The sequence below is a fragment of the Podarcis raffonei genome, chromosome Z (genome assembly GCF_027172205.1).
Source record: "Podarcis raffonei isolate rPodRaf1 chromosome Z, rPodRaf1.pri, whole genome shotgun sequence".
NCBI classification, from domain to species: Eukaryota; Metazoa; Chordata; class Lepidosauria; order Squamata; family Lacertidae; genus Podarcis; species Podarcis raffonei.
In genome coordinates this window covers 19,507,104-19,526,993 of record NC_070621.1, presented here as the reverse complement: position 1 = coordinate 19,526,993, position 19,890 = coordinate 19,507,104, and the positions used below count along the sequence as shown (strand labels likewise).

The 19,890-nt window shown below is 48.7% G+C and overlaps 1 protein-coding gene and 1 long non-coding RNA gene across 6 annotated transcripts in view; one reads left to right on the top strand and one right to left on the bottom strand.

Annotated features, from left to right (window-relative positions):
• The first annotated feature begins 2,079 nt into the window (after positions 1-2,079).
• Positions 2,080-6,442, top strand: LOC128406230 (uncharacterized). The gene is made up of 2 exons (XR_008328446.1): positions 2,080-4,967; positions 5,197-6,442. It is a non-coding gene; the product is annotated as an uncharacterized LOC128406230 (long non-coding RNA).
• The window catches only part of NACC2 (NACC family member 2), a 55,592-nt gene continuing 42,119 nt past the window's right edge, over positions 6,418-19,890 (bottom strand). For 4 of the 5 annotated variants that reach the window (XM_053373392.1, XM_053373396.1, XM_053373394.1 and 1 more), the window contains exons 2-6: positions 15,024-15,915; positions 12,679-12,846; positions 11,562-11,667; positions 10,032-10,129; positions 6,418-8,422 (exon numbers count right to left, since the gene is read on the bottom strand). In XM_053373392.1, coding sequence (XP_053229367.1) covers positions 7,908-8,422; positions 10,032-10,129; positions 11,562-11,667; positions 12,679-12,846; positions 15,024-15,861 — 1,725 coding nt within the window. In that variant the 5' untranslated portion in view covers positions 15,862-15,915 and the 3' untranslated portion in view covers positions 6,418-7,907. Of the gene's footprint in view, positions 8,423-10,031; positions 10,130-11,561; positions 11,668-12,678; positions 12,847-15,023; positions 15,916-17,382; positions 17,783-19,890 lie in introns of those variants that run through there. The other variant, XM_053373393.1, reaches the window with a different exon arrangement.

Below are 19,890 nucleotides of genomic sequence, written 5' to 3'. Positions count from 1 at the left end.
ATGTGTGTGCGTCCTATGGGGCGAATGCAGGCTTTCACTGAAGCCTGGAGAGCGAGAGGCATCGGTGCGCACCGACCCCTCTCGCTCTCCAGGCTTCAGGAAGCTATCCGCAAGCCTTGCAAGCCCGGCGGGAGTTCCCGCGGGCTCACAAGGCTTGCGGGCAGCAGCCTGCAGCCCCTGCGAGTGTCCGCAAGCCTTGCACGCCCGGTGGGAGGTCCCGACGGGCGCGTGAGGCTTGGGGCGGCAGCCTGTCGCCCGAAGCACGCGGAGCCCTCTGGAGGGCTCCCCGTGCTTTGGGTGAGGGTCCGCAAGCCTTGTGCGCCCGGCGGGAGGTCCTGCTGAGCGCGTGAGGCTTGGGGCGGCAGCCTGTCGCCCGAAGCACGCGGAGCCCTCCGCAGGGCTCCGCGTGCTTTGGGCGAGTGTCTGCAAGCCTTGTGCGCCCGGTGGGAGGTCCTGCCGAGCGTGTGAGGCTTGGGGCGGCAGCCTGTCGCCCGAAGCACGCGGAGCCCTCCGGAGGGCTCCCCGTGCTTCGGGCGAGTGTTCGCAAGCCTTGCGCGCCCGGCGGGAGGTCCCGCCAGGCGCTCAAGACTTGGAGCGGCAGCCTGCAGCCCGAAGCATGCGGAGCCCTCCGGAGGGTGCCCCGTGCTTCGGGCAGGTGTGCGCAAGGCTTGGGGCGGCAGCTGCGGCTGGGGGGAGAGAAATAAAAATTTTTTGGGTGCCTAAAAACGGTGCGTCCTATGGGCCGGTGCGCCCTATAGGACGAAAAATACGGTAAGCTAATGAAAGATAAGGTTTGGGAAGATTCGTATTTTTCTTTGTTTTTTTTAATGGATTTTATTTTTCTGTTTTTTCTTTCTTTTTTTCATTCTTGTTTCTTCCTTATTGTGATGTGTTGTATTGTTTTTGTTTAAAATGGTGTTTTTTACTTTTTCTTTCTGTAATCTTTAAAACTTTAATAAATATTATTTTTTTAAAAAAAAAGAGAACTGGCTGGCTGGCAGAGTTGTCACTCCATGACTTATTACTTGACCATTTTTAAGTGGCAATGACAGAGACTAACCTCAGGGCCTTTGAAAGGAAAAGCAGCTGCTCGAGTTAGGTCTGTCAGGGCCCCTTACTTGGCCCACAAGACCATGTTCCCCTGCCAGTAGTGCCCACCTGTCCTACTCCTAACGTGTGGGGCAAGGGAAGATGTGGCTTCCTGTCAAAAGTGGGGCTTGCTGGCATAAGCACTCAACTTTTCTTCAAGAAGCTTGATTTCAAGCCAATTCCCCAGGTTGGAGATGGGACTGGCACATGGCACAGCCACCATCTGTCTGTGCCTTGTGCCCCTTACCTGGTCTGCCCCACCTCCCACACCATACCTCCCCCTACCCTGAACTACTGTGATTGGGACCTCTCCTGCTCTCTCCAGCTCCTCTTTTCTGAGGCACATCCCATAAAAAGCTCAGATTTAGAAGCATACAAGGTAAAAGAATTAATAACAATTTAAAACATTTTTTACAAATGGGGAAATAACAGAACTGAAACCAGCTAAACAATACCCCAACCTAAAGGTCTGTTCAGCTGCCTTAGCTCAGCTGCAGTCAGTCAGGGCCCAGCCCTCCTAGGCAAGGTGAGAAAGATCTGAAAGGCAGGGAGCAGGTCCCCCAAGACTCACAACCAAGATGGTGTCTGAAAAGCTCAGCAGTCTCAGCTACACCCGCACAACTCCTCTGTAGAATGAGTCCCCCTTTATCCGAGCAAAACACTATTTCTTCCTCCACTTGCCTTGCACTTTCACCCGTCTTAAAAGCAAACAGAACTCCAAAACAGGAATGTCATGGCCACCCCCAGAAGTGATGAGGAATAACCCTTTTTTGAAGATTCAATTGTGCCTCAATACTTACATATGAACACAACCTATTTATCTGTCAATAAACGGCACATAACACAATTCAGAGGGCTTATACTCACAGGCGCTGTATTGCAGTAAAATGTAGGGGACAGGACCAGATTTATAGGAAACCAGAATCATTCTACGCCCCACCCTACCTCAGCCCCTTCTTACCCCCATCGCACTCCAGAAATGATGGATGAGGGAGCAGGGCAGCAGAAACAAGAGACACATGGTTTTATTTACTTTATTATTTTGTAAATGTGAATTTTACAAAGCATTTTCATCATTAATGATCACATTTTTCCATGGATTTTTCATTATATGAAAAGCGCTACAACCATACTTTGAACTCTTGGAAGGGGGCTTGTGAAGAAGAGACATCTTGAAGCCACTCCCCCACGTTGCCCCCGCCCCCGCCCAGCCACCTGACACTGTTCTGAATCTATAGTGTTAGCCATGGCTGTAACAGTCTCAAGCTGAGGGATGGCACATAAATAACAAAGAGAATAAACAAAACTTTGCGTGGCTGAAACAACTCCAAAGCACTTCAAAATCTCCCCTATTAGCGCTGGGATTTTTAACTTTTCATTTATTTTTAACAGTCATGAGTTACAGTACTACTGGGTACTCTTGATAAAGACTCCAAGAGAAACCCTTTTGCTCTCTTAAGACTTTTCTCTCAGGCAGTTCAAAAGGATCTGCACACAATCTGAATCAAGTGCAATCCAAAGGTTCAAGTTAAACATATTTATACATTTTCTTGCTTAGCTATGACTTTATCATTTTTGAGTCTTAAAAATAGTATTGCAAGGTTGGGCTCCCTCCCCTCCACCTCAGACATAAAAGTGCAAAAAGGACGTTTGGAAGAAACAGAAGATTGTAAGTTCTTCAGCAAGGACAACACATGGGATCCCTCTTTCCCTCCTCTCATGCCAGCTTTGGCAGAGGCACAGATTGCCTTGCTCCAAGGTGGGCACCCAGTGAATTGACCACAACCCTTCATGGGCAGCCACAGCAGCACTGTAACAGTGACACTGAAAGGCCTGGCCCTTTAAGACTGGTTAGGGATCCCTTAATGGCCACAGGAGATATGGTCAAAATGCACAGCACATATCACAGGCTGCATCATTTGGACAGCTGTGGAAACTCTGCTGCTCAGGGAAGACAACATCACAGAGAGGGCTTCTTCTCAGGCAAAGATGATTACATGTAAAGCAGCCCGTCTCCCCCGGGCACCTTTCCCCCGGAGAGCACCATGCCCAAACGGCTGTGCCCTTTTTAGGACTCCCCCCCGTCTCCTGCCCTGTCAGGTGGGGATGGCACCAATTTGCTTTTTCTCTTTGCATGTAATGCTGCAAGGAAGAAGATGCAGGAAAGAGAAGTCACCAAGAGGGTCCCAATTCCTCAGTGATGGGAAGTACCAGGAAAGGTTGCCACACCAGGTGAGAAAACAGTCACAACCTTTTATCCACCCTGGCAAATCAGCATCCTACAAAAAAAGCTAAACTTTCTAGCCAGGATGCTTTCCAGCACTTAATTAAAATGAGAAAGAAGAATTTCTTCAATTAAGCAAAACCCATTTCCAAACTGGATTCCCAGGACAGGTAAGAAAAAGTGGGGAACAGCCAAACATCTCTGGCAACTTGAGGGTTGAATTAGTGGCCATTTCAGTTGGAGCAAGAAGAGAATAACTGTCAGGGAAGTCTCAGAGCAGACAAAAGGACAGGACTTATGGCTTAACATGGTCTCACCTTTGCAATGAGATCAGATTTCTGGAAAAAAAAAATCCGAGTCTTGTTTTTGGCTCCAAATTTTGGTTTAGAGTGAAAAAAAAAAACCCTGGAATTGCACACTTCTGAGCAAGGGTTAGGTAAAGAAACCTTGGAGAAGCCAGGCTAATTTACAAAGCAACTGCAATCTGGGGATGTTTCCATTGCAGAAAAGGAGGGGGTGGGAATGTTGGTTCAATTCTTATACTATGATGTGGCAACCACTAAATTCACTCGGTTTTCTCTCTCTTTAAAAAGGTGCTTGATATAACTTTTTATATATATATATATATATAATATACACATGTAATATTGCTAACAGTCAAGCATTAAGAATAGAGGTGCAGACATACCATAAATACTTCTGCTTCCATTTTTATTTTTAAGATCTAGAGGGATGCCGTTTCCATTTCACATTATGCATCATCACAGTCAGAAAGCAACTCCCAGACACTCTCGTGACATTTCTAGCATTATTGTAAACAAAGAGGGGGAAATCGGGGCGGGGGGCATTCCTTCTGATCTGGCATTTCCCCCCCTCTCTGTCCCCTCCGCATGGAAAACAAGTGATCCAAAAAGGGCTAAGGCACTCAGGAAATCCCGATCATTCTGGGCTTCATTCTCACTTTACATTCTTTTATTTTGCGACATTCTTCCTTCCCACCAGGGAGGAGACAATCACGATCCACAGATACGTCTTGGAAATCTGCCCTTAAGCCTCCACATGCGGATCTGGTTTAGTGCAAATGCTCATCCTCATCAAGAAGACAAGGAAGGCCCCCCTCCCCAAAAACAAACCATTCACATTTTTTTCAAGTTTACCTAAAGCTCTCTCTCTCTCTCTTTTACTAGAAAGTAAAAACAAACAAAGAAACCCCAAATAAAAATGTACATGAAATTGTGCTCGGTATAAAAATATATCTTAACTGTGCAATGCGACACTCTCTTCAGATTCTTTTCTAAGCCATTCAAGTATTTTCTTTATGTTCTGGTCATTTCATCATGGGGCCAGGGGCAGGTGGAACAGCTCCTGGATGCACTTTGTACCACCATTATTTTGGGTAGGGTATCCAATTGGAAGAGGAAATGACCCAAGGTAAGAAAGGCAGTAATCCTTTCAGTTTGATACCATCATATTTCATGGACCCAATCCCCCTTTACCACTGACTCAGGGAAAGATACAGAAGGGGGGGGTCACTGCCCACAGAGCTGCCCCTACTCACTGGACCATCTAGGGCAGATCATTACTCGACTGCTCACTCTGATAACAAAGTTCTCATTCACCTGCAAATGCAGAATTAGGCCCTTGAAGGTGTGGAGTCAACTGCCAGGGCTTCATGCCAGATCCCAGATGAAGCCTTGCCTTGCCTTACCTTCCCTATGGCACACAGGGCAAGGGTAGCAAGGACCTGTGGGAGTACCATGCCAACTACTAGTTGCTTGAAACTGCGTGAGGGGAAAGGGCTGCTCTTGTACTAAGGCAGTGCTTGCGAGTTTCCTGTAAAAGGCAACTGGTTGAGCACTGTGAGGTTAGAATGGACTATATAGGCCAATGGCCTGATTGAGCTGCAGCTACAGAGGCATCCCAGGCCAGAAAAAGCCTGGAGACACATTGGCTCAGCCTCCTGGTGCTTCTCCCCCTCCTCAAGGCCTCACCCATCCACTTCACCAGTGCTCAGCTGGTTTTAATCCTTTGTGGGGTGGCACTGGTACAGATCAGGGACCACAGTTTTTTTTCTTTCAGGGCCCAGAATGAAGTTTCAAATATTGGCCAAAGGCAAGGACTCCCTCCAAAGCCTCCATGGTCACATGGCAAAGGGAGGAACCCCCAGGAAGAGAGTATACCCCCCCCCGCAACACCTCGTGCCAGTGGCTCCAGCGCAGAGCCTTACCTGGAGCTCAGAAAGTACCCATTGCAGAGCTCTCAGAAGCTCCCACTGTCCTGAGCTTTCTGCACCTGAAAAATCCCCCCAAACTCAGTCTGTCTCCCCTCCCCCCTCAAGAGCCTGCTCTTTGTGGTCCCTTCCCAGAAACCCACACAGGGATCCTGCCTAGAAAAGCAGAGACAAACCCTTACATCAAGGAGGGTTTGGGCTAGGAATGGGGAGAGATTCCTAAGCAGCACACCCTTCATGGTGAAGCATCTCCTCTCACGTTACCAGGTGGGGGCCTTCCAGTAACTCCTGTGTTTCAATCAAGGTGACTGAATCTTGGGATAAACCATTCTAGAACGCCTAAGGGGATGGCTGCCAAGGACCCATTTTGGAGTTGGAAAAGGGGCAGATCCCAGAGCAAAAGCACCTTTCCCTTATAGAACTGTGGAGAGGAAAGGGGCCCCCAAGGGTAATCTAGGCAACCCCCTGCAACGGCCATCCAACCAGAGACCAGAGAAGGGGCCTCTTTGCCCTTCCATTTATGAAATAGCCCAGTTGGGCCATGGTGGCTTCCCCCTACTCTCTCCTCTGCCACGCCTGTCCGACATATATTAGGGGGAGGTGCTGAGTGCAGCAAAAATGAGGCTGCTCTCCCCCTGACACACAACCACCCAAAAAGCAAGCTAGGCTGCCTGCCTGCTTCCCCAGCCCAGATCCCACTCCAACCTGCTCTGCCTCTTGCACACATGCTGGTTCTCCTTTGGCCAAAGTTCGCTCTGCACCCAACACCTTTCAGATGTGAAAGTTGAGCTGTACCCCTCTAAGAAACACCCTACCAGACAAAGCAGCTCAAGCCATCAGAACTGAAAAACTTGTTCTCATATTTTACATGAGCCTTCTCAAAAAAAAAAAAAAAAAGAGTGGGATCAAATAGGAAAATACAGATCCTAAAAAAGGAACAATAGGGTTTGGGGTAGGGTTGGACAGCCACCAAAGACATCCATTCTGGCCAAGTGTGCCACAAAACTCTCAAGTTAGTGACTCCCTTCTCACCTCTCCCTCTGATCTCTTTTCTCTTCCCTGTCTGCTCCTTCAGAAATGCCTTCAGAAATGCCAAGAACAGCAACTGCAGCCCACACTCTGGCCCAGTAGAGCCTTACCATATTCCACCTCCATCAACACACCACTCAATGCTAACAATAACCTCCCTCCCCGGTCCCATGAGATGCATCAGGATAGAGTGAGGCCCTCAGTATTAGCCCCCTGGGGGGCACCTCTGCCCAGCCCAAGCAGCTTTTGCCTTTCACCATCTCTGCCAGCAAAATTTCAGCATTAAACAAAATGAAGCTCAAAGATGCCCCTGTATCTAAGAGCAGGCCAAATAGTATCATGGGAGTCATTCTGGAATGTTTTGTGCAGCCACACACCCACACAAACACAATACTCCTCAGGACGAAATCCATGACACCCACAAATGGTGTCATGTGCCCAACCTGATTCAAATCATTTCAGAAGCCGAAGGGTGTTGCTGTGCCAGAAAGAGCCCTGCGCTCACTTTCCAAAAAAAAAAAAGAAAAAAAAGAAAAAAAGAAAAGAAACTCTCGGGGAAGCCATTGCCTGAGGGAGACACAAAGGAAAGTGTGGTGCCCTGGTGCCACTACCAGGCAGGGGCCACCATCAAGGGAAGAAAAAGGGCAATTAAGGCTTTCCATCCAGCAAATATCCTGAGCACTGGCCACCGGTGGAGTTTCCAGGCAAAAATGTCCCTTCGTCCCAACAGTACCTGCACAGGATATACTCCTAGTGGATTGTGCCTGAAAAAAATCCTCCCTGTCCACAAGTCAAACAAAAGGTCCAAGCAATGGAATTGTGCAGCAACCAAACCAAAACCTCACCCTACAGCAGCCAACCCCAGCAAGGCCTCCTCCTCATCCTCCATCAGCTCCTTGCCCCCTCCCCTCTCTGTACATGCCCCATCACAAGGAGGAGGAAGAGGAAGAGGAGGGCTGAGGATGGTGGTGGAGGAGGAGGAGGATGAATGGGGGAGAGGAATATCGCTTAGCTCTTTTGAAACAAAATCCTACTGCCTTCTAGACAAACCTCGGGATTTTTGATTTTAAAGGAGCCTGGGGTTTGTTTCATTTCCGTTTTCCGTAAGTAAGTTGCCTTAGGCCTAGAGTTGCTTACAGTATAACGAATGTGATATTTCCTTCATCCATCTTAAACACAAGCAGAATAAAAATCACATTTTTCTCAGGCAACAGTAGCAGTTCAGTAGGTAAATGGTTTGATCACATTTCTCTTTTTTCTGTATTAATAATGCATGCAAGCAGCTTTAGTATTAGAGATCCCTCGTTGGTCAAGCCCAGCATGATCCTGGCTCTTTCACAAAGTCCCTCCTCCTCCTCCTCCGTAGGGGCCTTCCGGTCGTCTTGCCGGAGTCTCCGGCCGGCTAGTGGACCCAGATGGGCCCTGCTCGAAAGGCGGTGTGGTGCTGTGGCTCTCCAAAGCCATTGCTTCTGGGCCAGCAGACTCCTGGATGACAGAACTGGCTCCCTCCCCCTGCTCATTCGGCTCAAACAGCTGGCTGGATCTGTTGCTCTGATCCACAGTGACCGTGTTAGTTCTCAGTGCCACAATGGTTCCAGAATCCCCCCTCCGCTCCGCATAGATCCGCTGTTCGAACATCTGAGCAGCGGAAGGCTGGAATTCAGGGTCCAGGGAGATACTGCTGGTAGTGGAGCCCATGACGGAGCGATACATCTCCATACCCTCCGGCAACATGGATTTGATCTTCGGCAGCCACCGCTTCCGCACCCGGCGGGCATTAGTGCACATGTCAGCTGCGATGACGTTCATCTCACTCTCCTTGAAACTTGGGGCAAAATTCTGGCAATACACTGCAAAGAGAAGGGGGTGTTTTAGCTACAACAGAGGAAGAGTTTTAACATTTTTTTTTCAGCATCAGGAACAATGGCCGTAAAATTACAGATTGCATAAAGGCGCCTTTACAAGATTCGTAACATCCAGCACAGATAAGGAGACAGTGCTGGAAGGTCCCATAGTAGACAGTGAATTATTCACTATTTTAAGAAAGAAAGATTGAATGCTTCCAGATTTGCATTCAACAGCTTGAATCACACCTCACCCGGCTGGTAGGAAACTAGCAAGCAAGCACAGAGAAAACCAGACCCAGCCTCTGCGGATGACAAACAACTTGTACTTATTGAGAGCCTCTCTGGCATTGCTCAACTCAAGGCCTCCCTCTCCTCATCCCCCTTTCAGAGCCAATTCTCCCAGTCATGCAGCTGCCAGAGTCACGAACCCTAACCCTACCCTGCTTTTCAGGCCTTGATTTCCCAAGTCCAGACCTTGAGAGAGTCTCCAAGTCCTTCAAGAGCTGCACAGAAGGACATAAACCTGTAGTGGTAGAAGTTTCATGTGGCAGAATTTCCCCTTCTTTTTAAAGAAGCCCAGGCAGGCTCCTCACCTTCCGAAGCAAAACTGCACACACTCTTTAGAGCATACCCTCTGCTTTGGCTCTGCATGCATCTGGTCTCATTTGTCCTTATCAGATTTATGCTGCTGCATTTTAATTTGCTAGTGGAACTATTTAATTCTTGCAAGTTGCCTTGAGGATACAGTTGATGTGCAAATTTCTGCCTCCCAGCACCACCCTCCCAAGTGAATTTCCAATTGGCCCCTTCTGGCTCATGACCTTTCAGTAGTCTTTTTTCAGCCAACATGGCTTGGCCTGGCTCCGCCAGTGTCCAAATTCCCTGACACCCCTCTCTGCCTGCCCTTTCAACCAGGGACAACATTCTAAGGAGGGTCCCCTGTTTGGGGCTTCTTTCCACATTGCTGTCATGAGACAATGAGCATTTCATGAAACAGGAGGAGCTCAACCAATTGGGGCTGCCACAAAATAGCTTAGTAGAGAGAAAATCTGCTGTGGCCACAGACTCAAAGATCTTCCCTCTCAAAGATCTTCCCATGACTCAAAGATCTTCCCTCTCATGCCCTGACTTAAAAACAAACTTTGTTAGCACACACAAACGGCAGTAAACATTCCCCCCCCCTCTTCTCCCCCAACCTTATACTGTCTACAACATTACTGTCTCACATTGAATAGAACTGCCCTGTAGAAAGGACTTTATGATCTGAAAACAGAGATAATGTATGTACCTTTGTAACCCAATAAAATCTTTAATAAAAAAAGTTTTTCAAAAAGGCAGTAAACAGGGTTCTGACGCCAAAATGCAGGATTTTAAAGCTTTGGTGTCTTTTTAGAAGGAGCATTTGAATCCAGACCTCTTAGAATAATAGAGTAGCTCAGTCGGTAGAGCAAGAATCTCTTAATTATAATTGTAGATTACAGTATTGTAGAGGACCCATAGGTCTTCTAGTCCAACCTCCTGTAAGGCAGGAGTCACAACTAAATGAAGATGTAAAATAAACTGAATAGCTCTCCATCTACCCTCAGAGGCTCCTTCTCCTCTCCACACTTACGTTTCACAGCATTAAGGACCCGGCTGTCCAGTGGCTTCCTGCTGGGATCACTTGTGGAAGACCGAATCCCAGTTCCGCAGCTGTTGGCCAGTGTGTTCCTGTCCCGGGAAGGAGTGGGAAGCAGAATCTCAAGAGCACATTCAAAGAAAACCCACAGCTGGGATCCAAAGCATGGGAAAGAGCCCATTTCAGGCAGCAGACCTTGAAGGAGCTTCCATGGAGGAATGGGTGGGGGGAGAAGAGAGGGAGAAGCAGAAGCCCAAAGAGGTACACCCCCCAAGAAAAAATCTCATACAGGAGATAATACAAACCAATCAGTTGTGGCTTGTTGAGGCTCACTCTGTAAATCAGCAGAAATTAAGGAATCTTCACCATGGCCAAAGAACAAAATTTTAAAAATGGTATTTCATAGTATTATAAATACTGAACACAATTCCAAATTACTTACACTGGATAAACCCCCCAAAGTTTCAGCTTTTCAGGGGGGAGAAAAGCACAACGGAGACATCAACCTACATGTCCATTTCTTAGTCAAAAGAAACCAAATCCATAGACCTACAGAGACATGCAGTTTCAAGAACTTCTGGAAGCTATTTCTTTGTAGGTAGTGCAAATATTAGTTGCTAAGAAGAGGCAAGAGAATTTTCACTTGCCAGTGGACTCGTCAGCCCATTTAAAGGAATTATTAAACATACATATTTATGCTCACACCAGTTATTTGAAGAATCGTCTGCATCTCATTCTGTGATTCTAGGATAAGGGACAAAATCTGTTACCATGTGTATTTCCAAATGTATTGACAGGCAGTGTCCAATTTAGGCTCTGTGATGTCTTATTATACCTACGAGCATTTGTGTACACTGCACCTCCTTCAAAGAACAGCAAAATGAAAGTGGTCTGTCTGCCCTCGACCTGCGGATCCATATGCTGATGGTCCCAGATCTCCCCGCTCCCAGCGGGAGCTAAAACATTCTCTGCCCGAGGGCTGTTTTTCCCCTCTAGCCAACCTCCTGAAGGTTTCATGCCAGCGCTGAGTACAGCCACCTCAGACTCTTACATGTGCAAATGCACAGGATCTACACACACACACAAATTCCACCCAGCATGGTTGTTAATCTTAATCTGGTTTCCCTTTGTGTTGCAGTGTAGTGTCCCCAGGGCAGGGTTTAGCCATTTCTGATAATTGGCAAAGACAGACACGAAGGGCTCTAACCAGAGTAGGCTTGCTGAAATGAACAAACTTAAGCTAGTCATGTCTGCTAACTTCAGTGGGTCTACTCTGAACAGGACTAACACTGGACACAATCCCACGCCCTCATATTTATGTTTTCTGCTAGGAAACATGTGGCCTCCATTGACAGACAAATTAAAAACACTTTTAATTCCCATTAAGCAAAATGTGATGGGTAATTTCCCTCCCTTCCATCACTTAAAGCTCCTGCTCCCTCCAAACTTGGCTCCCTGGCAGCAGCTCAGAAGCTGGCTGGGTCAAGAGGAGCTAGGAGGACGGGCCCTTCCTTTGTGTCCTACCTGTCAAAGAACGTGGCCAGCAGGCGCCGCAGGAGAACTTTGTGCTTCACACCTGCACACAGGTGGCAGTTCATCAGCTGCCCCCGAGTGATGTAAACACCGGAGCCTGGGTGGAGAGAGAGAATCATAAAATTGTGGAGTTGAAAGGGACCCCAAGGGTCATCATGTCCAACTTCCAGCAATGCAGGAGACAGCAAGTAAGAGGTCCAGAAGTCACACCCCCAGCTCTGCTCTGCAAGGTGTACAACAGGACACAAACATGCAAGCAGTTAATACTGACTCAGATCATCTTGAAGCATCAAAGACTTTTGACATACCCCAGAGAAGTGACCTGGGCAGCAGGAAAAGGAGTTGTCTGTGACCTGAGCGTGGCAACCCAAGGGAGGGTCCTCAGATCCCTCAGGATCACCACCCCCAGCAAAAGATCCGGCCTTTTCACTCTTTACTGGAATGGCCAGCAGTAAAGGCACATTCTCTTCCTGCCAGGTGAGGGCGCCCTGGCCCTGCCCACCTCTAGCCCCTGCTCTCTCAGGGAGGCAACCTTTCTTCCCCCCACTGAAGGCCTGACAAGGGGGAAATGCTCTGGATTAGCTCTTTGGGGTCTCTTATCTAAAACTCCCTTCACACCTAAATACTGAGAAGTTGCTCAGGGAAGGTGGACACCAAGGTGGCCAGTCCATTTCATAAACAAAGCTTAGAAAAATGTAAGACCACATCACAGCTTTCACAGATACAATGTAAAGTAAATGAAATAAGAATCCAAGGAAGTTAGATTTGTTCTCAGAAGTGAAAGACAAGAAAGGGGGGGACTCTACTTAAATAGATATCGCATTTACAATATTACCATAAATAACAAAGTAATTTTATAAACAAAATAAATTTAGGTCAGATTAATTTTATAAGCAAAATTTTCTACATTTTGGTTCACTGCAATTTATCTTTTCTAAATTTATTTGATTTTTAAATTAAAAAAAACCACCAAATCAAGCAGAAATTAAAAGATCCCTTGTTAATGAAACAAATAATTGCAAGAGTTCTACAATTTTTACAATTTTTAAGCCATGTTACTGCAACAAGTCCATAAGCATAAAGGAAAACCTGCCCCTGTGGTCCTTACCTGCCACGAGTTCAAGTTTTTCTCCAGGATCTCCTTCTGAGTAGAGTTTTGGGTGGCAGCGATACCCAATCTGGCTGATAAGGCTGGCAGGGAGGGCAACCAAGTCCCGCCTGATGAGGACACAAGAGCGGCTCTCCAGGGGCACCGGCTCCGGCTTCTCTTGAGGCCCTTGGGGAGAAGGAGGGAGGCATGAAAAAGCTACCCAGGATTGTAAGGGATTGTAAGGGTATCTCAAATGGCTGAGGCTGCAGGAACCCCGCTTTCTCTTGGGCCAAGAAGCCAAGCAGAAGCAGCCACTGCAAATGACCCCTGTTCTGGAGAGGCAGCAGTGGGAAATGTGAATAGATCCTGACAAGAGGGTTGGGGAAGTAGGCCCAATGGTTACAGCCAAGCCACACTGGTTATGTTCTACCTCCACTCTCGAAGGCAGAATTTATTGTTCATTTATAAGTAAAAATATTTATGACGCCATTTCCTAAGGGACTGATGGGGTGGTGCATGGCACGCAACGGAACACAAAACACTAGCAAAACTTTATGTAAACTGCTTTGAGGATTTTTCTGACAATCAAGCGGTATATAAAAGTTACAAAATAAACAAATAAGTAACACTGCACAAAATAAACTTTAATATGGCTGGCTGATCAATGTTTTAAAGAAGTGCGTAATTGGTAGGCCTCTGAATGCCAGTGGCTGGGAACTGCTAGTGGGGAGAGCTGCTGCTGCTGCTGGCAGCAGGTGTTGCCCACAGGTTCCTTCCCGCTGAGCTACCTGTTGGGGGGCTGGACTAGGTGCTCCAGGTGCTCCTGGTGGGCTGTTGTTTCCCTGGCATACGACTCACATCAAGGAATCACTGTCTCTGAGTGAACCAGATTGGCTTCACTCTCTCAGGGTTTTAAGTTTTGAGTGAGCTTTGAAGGATGGATTTCAGTTTCTCCCTGGGAAAGGAGGTCCACCTTTGGACAAGATGACCCTGGAGAGTCACCTGCTCCGTGATCGCTTCGGCAGCACATATACTAAAATTGAGAGTCACCTGCTCCTCAGCACCAAAACTATCTGTACAGGCAGGGAAAGTTTTAGCCTGGTCAAATTAGCACATTGACATTTTTGACACTCCCAGCTTTTTCAAACACCTGCAAAGTGAGAATTAAAATTAAAATTAAAAACACCCCTACCCCCGAGCTAACATACTTTGGGCACATGAGATGCTGCCAGCCAAGCACCCTGTCAGCCACCCACAAAATTTAGCTGATCAATGGACATAGAACCTAGCTGGGCTCTGGCTATAAAATCCTGCTGGCTTGGCTAGAAATGTGTCTCTCCAGTGGGTCGGTGGGGAGCATCCAGGCTGGCCATAAAATGTCTCTTGCCCTACAAGCTCTTTCATGACCCCAAGAGTACCACACTGACCCATAGTGGCCTGGACTGAAGAGTCACACTGTCACCCCTTCTTTGGTTTTAGAACACAGCACCTCAACACAGCTCCAAAGCCAGCACCTCATTCCCAATCCTGCCTGAAGGCATCTTGCCTCTTTCTCCTGGGAAGGAGAGGAGACATCTGCCTGGGCTGGGCTTCCAGGCTCCTTAAGCTACAGAAAATGGTCCAAGAAAAAGAGCTCAACAATCTTGCTATGCTCAATATGCAACCCTTAAAATCTGTCGGCATCAAGGAAACTGATCCATAGAGTAATGCTGCACTGCCAGTTTCATTAAATGAGGAGGAAACTCTGAACATGCAGACAGACACACACCCCAAATAAGGAAATAGACACCATCAATAAGCTTGCAGAAATTAAGAGCTTATTACTTTCCGCAAGGAACCAAAGGGACAACAATGGCACCTTCGGCAGATTCACATGTAGAGATCCAGTCCCTCCCGCCAGAAAACATCTTATTGAAAAATGAACTACTCCTTACTAAGAAATGCCTTCCCTGTCAGCAAATTCACAGAGCCTGGAGACCTATATCTGGCAGGAGGGAAGGAAATAATAGACCTCACCCCGAAATGGAAATAAGCTGCATTCAGCACTGTTCCCATTCAAGTTTTCAAGTCTTAAATCAGTGCGAAGCTTCCTTATTCCAAGTGAGGACATCAGTCTGCCCAGCTCCGTATTACCAACACTGACTGGCAGTGATGGCTGTGCAGGGTTTCCAGCAGGGGATTTACCACCAGCCCTATCTGGAGATGCCAACTGGGGATCAAAACAACTGCTTGCAAATCAGACACTCCACCTACTGAACTACTTTTCTAAAATGCAGGGAAATGAACACCTGCCTGACTGCAGATGCCTCTCATTTTACGGTCCCATGAGAATGAAAGTGGCGGAGGCTAAAGGGGGCTTTTACCTGCATAGCCGCCTGTGGACTTGATGTGCATCTGCCCGTACTGCTCCTCCGCCATGGTGTCATAGGCTTCGTCGTCGTCCTCATCTTCCTCGTTGTGGTAGGAGGTGGGACTGTCGGTGGTGGGGAGGCTGTTGGCCCCAGGGCTCGTCCGCTCCCCCTGGCAGTACTGAGCCAGCGGGATGCTGGGGAGGAGGGTGGCAAGGCTGGGCACCCCGTAGTAGGAGACGCGCGACAATTTGAGCGGGGCGCTGGCAGAGGAGCTGCCCCCAGCCGCCTCCCGCAGGCTGCACTCCAAGGACCGCTTCGCAGGCTCCAAGGTCTCATGCTTGACGCGGGTGAGCAGTGGAAGGGGCACGGAAGGCGACACAGCATAGGGCAGGGAGGGCGGCTGCAGGGGGTGGCAGGGGCTCTGGGGCCCCGAGCAGGGCTCCTCCGTCATGGCCGTCTGGGAGTCGCAGTGAGGGGAGCTCACTTTGAACATCAGGTCTGTCCCCTTCTCCACGATGTGCTGGATCTGGAGGAAGCCTGCTGTGTACATCACCACCAGCTGCTCGCTGGCAGCCATGGTCAGCTTGCCGGTGTAGCAGAAGGAGAGGATCTGCTGGAAGCAGGCGGGCGGCACGGAGCCCGGCAGCTCGAAGGCGCTCTTGCTGTTGCCACTGAAGAGGTCTCGGAAGTAGAGGCTGCTGGCTGCCAAGACAGCCCGGTGAGCCTTGAAGGCCTGGCCCTTGACCAGGATGGAGACATCGCAGTAGAGACCCAGGAGGCGCTGCTCATTCAGGGAGCCCAGGACGGTGCTCCCAAAGTTGGGGATTTCTATGTGCAGCATCTGCGACATGGCTCAGCGGCTGCCTCACGCGCTCAAGGCCAGGGCTTCTGAGAGAGGGCACATCTGTAGGCGGGGCAGGGGAGTGGGTGGGAGGAGAGGAAACAGGCACGTGAAAAAGAGAAAGGAAGAGAGAGGATATCTGGCAGAAACACAAGAATCAGGAAGTACCAGGGAGGGGGATTCTGCCAGTGTTTGGAAAATCCCCCTCCTGTGAAGAGCATCCCTAACAAGGGGAGGAAGAAACTCAATATAACAGAGTTCAAAAAAACTACACCCCACCCACAGAGCCCTCAGTGTACCACCAGTGCAACACATCCAGTCCAGGGCAAGAGAAACACAGGCAAAGATGGCTACCCATTCCAGCTTGGGTGGGGGTGGGCGCTGAGAACTGCCTCCATTGACTCCACCAACCTGAATCCAGGCTGATGCTGCTGAAAGATTTTTCCCTTTTTCGGGGGTGGGGGTACACACGCCACAAAAGGTATGATCCCCCAAACAAGGTATTGGAATGGGATTTCTAACACAGGCACTATCAGGGCAGGCAGCGCACGCTCCTGAAAAAGCTGACACAGCTGGAAACTTGGGAGAAAGGAGGGGGGAGAGAGAGATGGGTGGACGCTTCAGAAATGCAGCAACTTCTGCGCATAATTATTCCAAGTTTCCCTGCACATTGGAGCTGCTGAGGAGCCAAGGAAGGGCCGGGCAGCTGTCCGTCCCTCTGCCCCCACCATCATTCAAAGTGCTGGATGCAGGGAATGGAGAGGGGCTGGGGGCTGCCGTCTACTGCAGCAGCCCAGGATACGGACAGGCTCCCCAGTTCCTGAAACTCTTCTCAACTGTTGGACTCCCAAAGGCATTCCTCTATGGCACCCCCTTTCTAAATTTCGGGGGGAGGGGAGATGTTGACCTCCATGCAAAGGAGACACCTGCCTGGGCTCTCGCCTTTGCATCAAGAATGCAGCAAAGCCCATGGATCTATTTTAGGATCCTCCGGGAACCGTCATGTCATGGCAGTGATGCCTCCTCTTTCCCCCCACCCACATGCACCAAAACACAGGCAGCATGCGGAGAAACGCCAACAAATTCTCTTAAACCAGCAAAATCTATGCCTCTTTTAGCTGGTTGAGGGCAGGGAGGGAGAAACTCCCCATGACTTCAATGGCGCCTCCCTTCATTTCCTTGGCACACAGGAACAATTAAGACCTCTCCCCCCCCCCCACAAAAACACATACACAGTCCACCCCCTCCACACAGGAGGTCCCGATTCTGAGTTGCTTCAACAGCACCTACTTGAACTAGACTCCAAAAGATCTCTCCTCCCTGCAAACTGACTGCTCCTAAAAAAGTGACCACACAATGGGTTGCTCTGTTCTCTCTCTCTCTCTCTCTCTCTCTCTCACACACACACACACACACACACTACCTCCAACCACCCCTGCAAAGCTGCCAGCTAGGATAGCCCCATTCTGCAGCTGCATCACATTGCCCAAGCATTCAGCACAGGGATGTGCCCCCCTCATGTGAACATACCTTAAGTGGTGTGAAATCCACAGCACCTGCTTCTGGAAGGGTCTCCTCAACCCCCCTCTTCAGCACCCAACTCTCCAGTGCAGCAGCAAAGGCTGCTTGGAAGGGGGGGTCACAATGAGGAAGTGCCCCCTCCTGCCTCAGTCCTTCCCGCCTCAGCCCCTCCTGCCTGTCCTCCTTGCTTCTGCTGTGAGGAGTTTCAGCTTCAGACTAAGTCAAACCTCCTCAGCAGGAGCAGCAGGAGCAGCGCAAAGCAGCATCTCAATGAACAGGGCCGGATATGCAGCTTAACATTCAGGCCATTCTCTGCAATGAATAGAGCCCTTTGACGAGAGACCTGAAGCAGAGGCCAGTTTCAAACTGAAGCTCGAAAGAAAAGGAGGAGAGAGAGAGAGAGAGAGAGAGAGAGAGAGAGAGAGAGAGAGAAGGGAGGAGAAGGGGGGGGGAGAAGGATCAGTGCCAGAGGAATGCTCAGGGTGTTGGTACAAGACAGACTTTTGATGAGTCACTGCAATGCAAACAAAGATGGCAGAAATACTGTATGGGGCGCTGATGAAATGCTTAGTGGTGCCACAGCAACTGAGACAGGGCTCAGGATTTATGGCACAGTTTTGCATATGAATTAAGCTGCAAACCGCCTCCTCTCCCATCCAGCACATCCAGAGTGTCAAAGCATTTAAAGTATTCCAAACAGTCTGCAGAGCTGGCGCAGCGGAGGCTCTCCATTAACTCCTCAGGGTGAGAAGGAACAAAGGACAGGAGGAACCAGGGCAAAGGCAAAATACCCCCCACCCACCTTTTACTACCCCCTCCTTCTGCCTGATAAGGTCAATGGCCAGGGTGTCACAAAAGGAGGGGGTGTACGCACACATGGGGGGGTGTACATACACACACCCTTCACAAAACAGGCCTGCCCTGGAGCCTGCCTCAAAACCCTGAGCCTGACCCAGGGGCAATACCAGTGCTGGAGCTGGCTCTAAGCCCACCTTACAGCATGGTCCCCACCCCATGCCCCTGTGTCATTTTCACTATGTGCTCTGGAATCTGCTTGCAATCCCCCAGCAACTGCTGGAGGAAGCCTGGTCTATTACCACTGGAATCTCCTTGGGACAGAGACCTGTTTTCCTTCTACAGTGCAAGTTATTAAGACTAAGTGTTTCAGGTCACAGAGACAGTTGCCTTCCACTTTCTACCCCCACTCCACACTCCTCCCTTTGCACCATTACTCAGACCTGAGCCCCTTCTTACAAGACACTCCCAACCAGAAAGACACATTCGCTCAAAGACTGCAAGTCCTCCGCTGGAGGACTGGAAGGTTTAGGTAGAAAAGAAACTCCAGGGAGGGGAGGGGGAAGCATCCTATCATATCCCCCCCTCAAAGCCTCTCACAACACTTTTATTTTCCAGTGAAACAATTGGAAATTGGGGAGGGGGGCCCTCTGGGAGTGTGCATTAAGGTTTCTCTTGGCCTCACTAGTCCAGCTGCCACTGATGTTCTCTCCCTCCCCCCCCCCACATATTTGCGGCAACCTGACCTGACCCTAGAGATCACTTTGGCTAGCAAGGGGCTAAAAGGGAACCTCCTGGGCTGGCTGGTTGAACTTGCAATGATGCATAACCTCCCAAATACACACACAGCTTCTAATTTCTACAATATAATCTAAATCTGCTGTTTGTTGAAGCTTTTGGGGAAGGGCTGCTTAAAAATTGGTGGGAAGTATTAGCAAACCCCATTTTTTATTTACTAACACATATAAAAGGATTTATATACTGCCCGCTCAGAAATTATAAGGATCATCTTGAGAGCCTCTAGATCAGTGGTTCCCAATTACATAGCTAAGCATTGAGGACCCTGTTTTTCAAAAGCCAAGTTATGGACCCCCTACTTTTGAAAATGTTGTTATCTGTGGTAGTTTTTGTTACGTGAATGGTGCTGTCATACCCTCCAACATGTCCCAGCGCAAAACAAGACACGTGTTTTCCAGGCCGCACTCCTGCATAAGTCACATGACCCATGCAAGAACATGGCACCTAAAAAACACATATTTTGGGGCACCGCAATCTCGCACGCTTTTGGACACCATGCTCTCATGCAAGCACGGGCCCCCAAAATCACACACACTCTTAAGGTGAGCCTCCCCACATAAATACCACTTTTAAAAAATGTAACCCACCTTGCCACAAAGGGTAGGTAACTAATAAAAGAAAAATCAATCAATCATGAATTTGGGACTTGCTTTTTTCAAAGGTCTGTGTTTGCTTATATTACTCAGCAACCACAGAAGCAGGAAATTACTCCTTTTTCCTTTCCTTGAAAGAGAGGGATGCTAGAGTTTCAAAAATGTCCACAAAAAGGGCCATTTCTCTCTCCAGTTAATTCATCAACTGTTAATTCAGATTTTAGCCTTGTTGCATTACAGATGGTTGCCACACAAGCTGTCTGAATTCTAGTTATCCCTTAAAAAGAGACTTAAAGGCCTCAGAAGGGGAGAGACCTGGAGCCTGATCTGT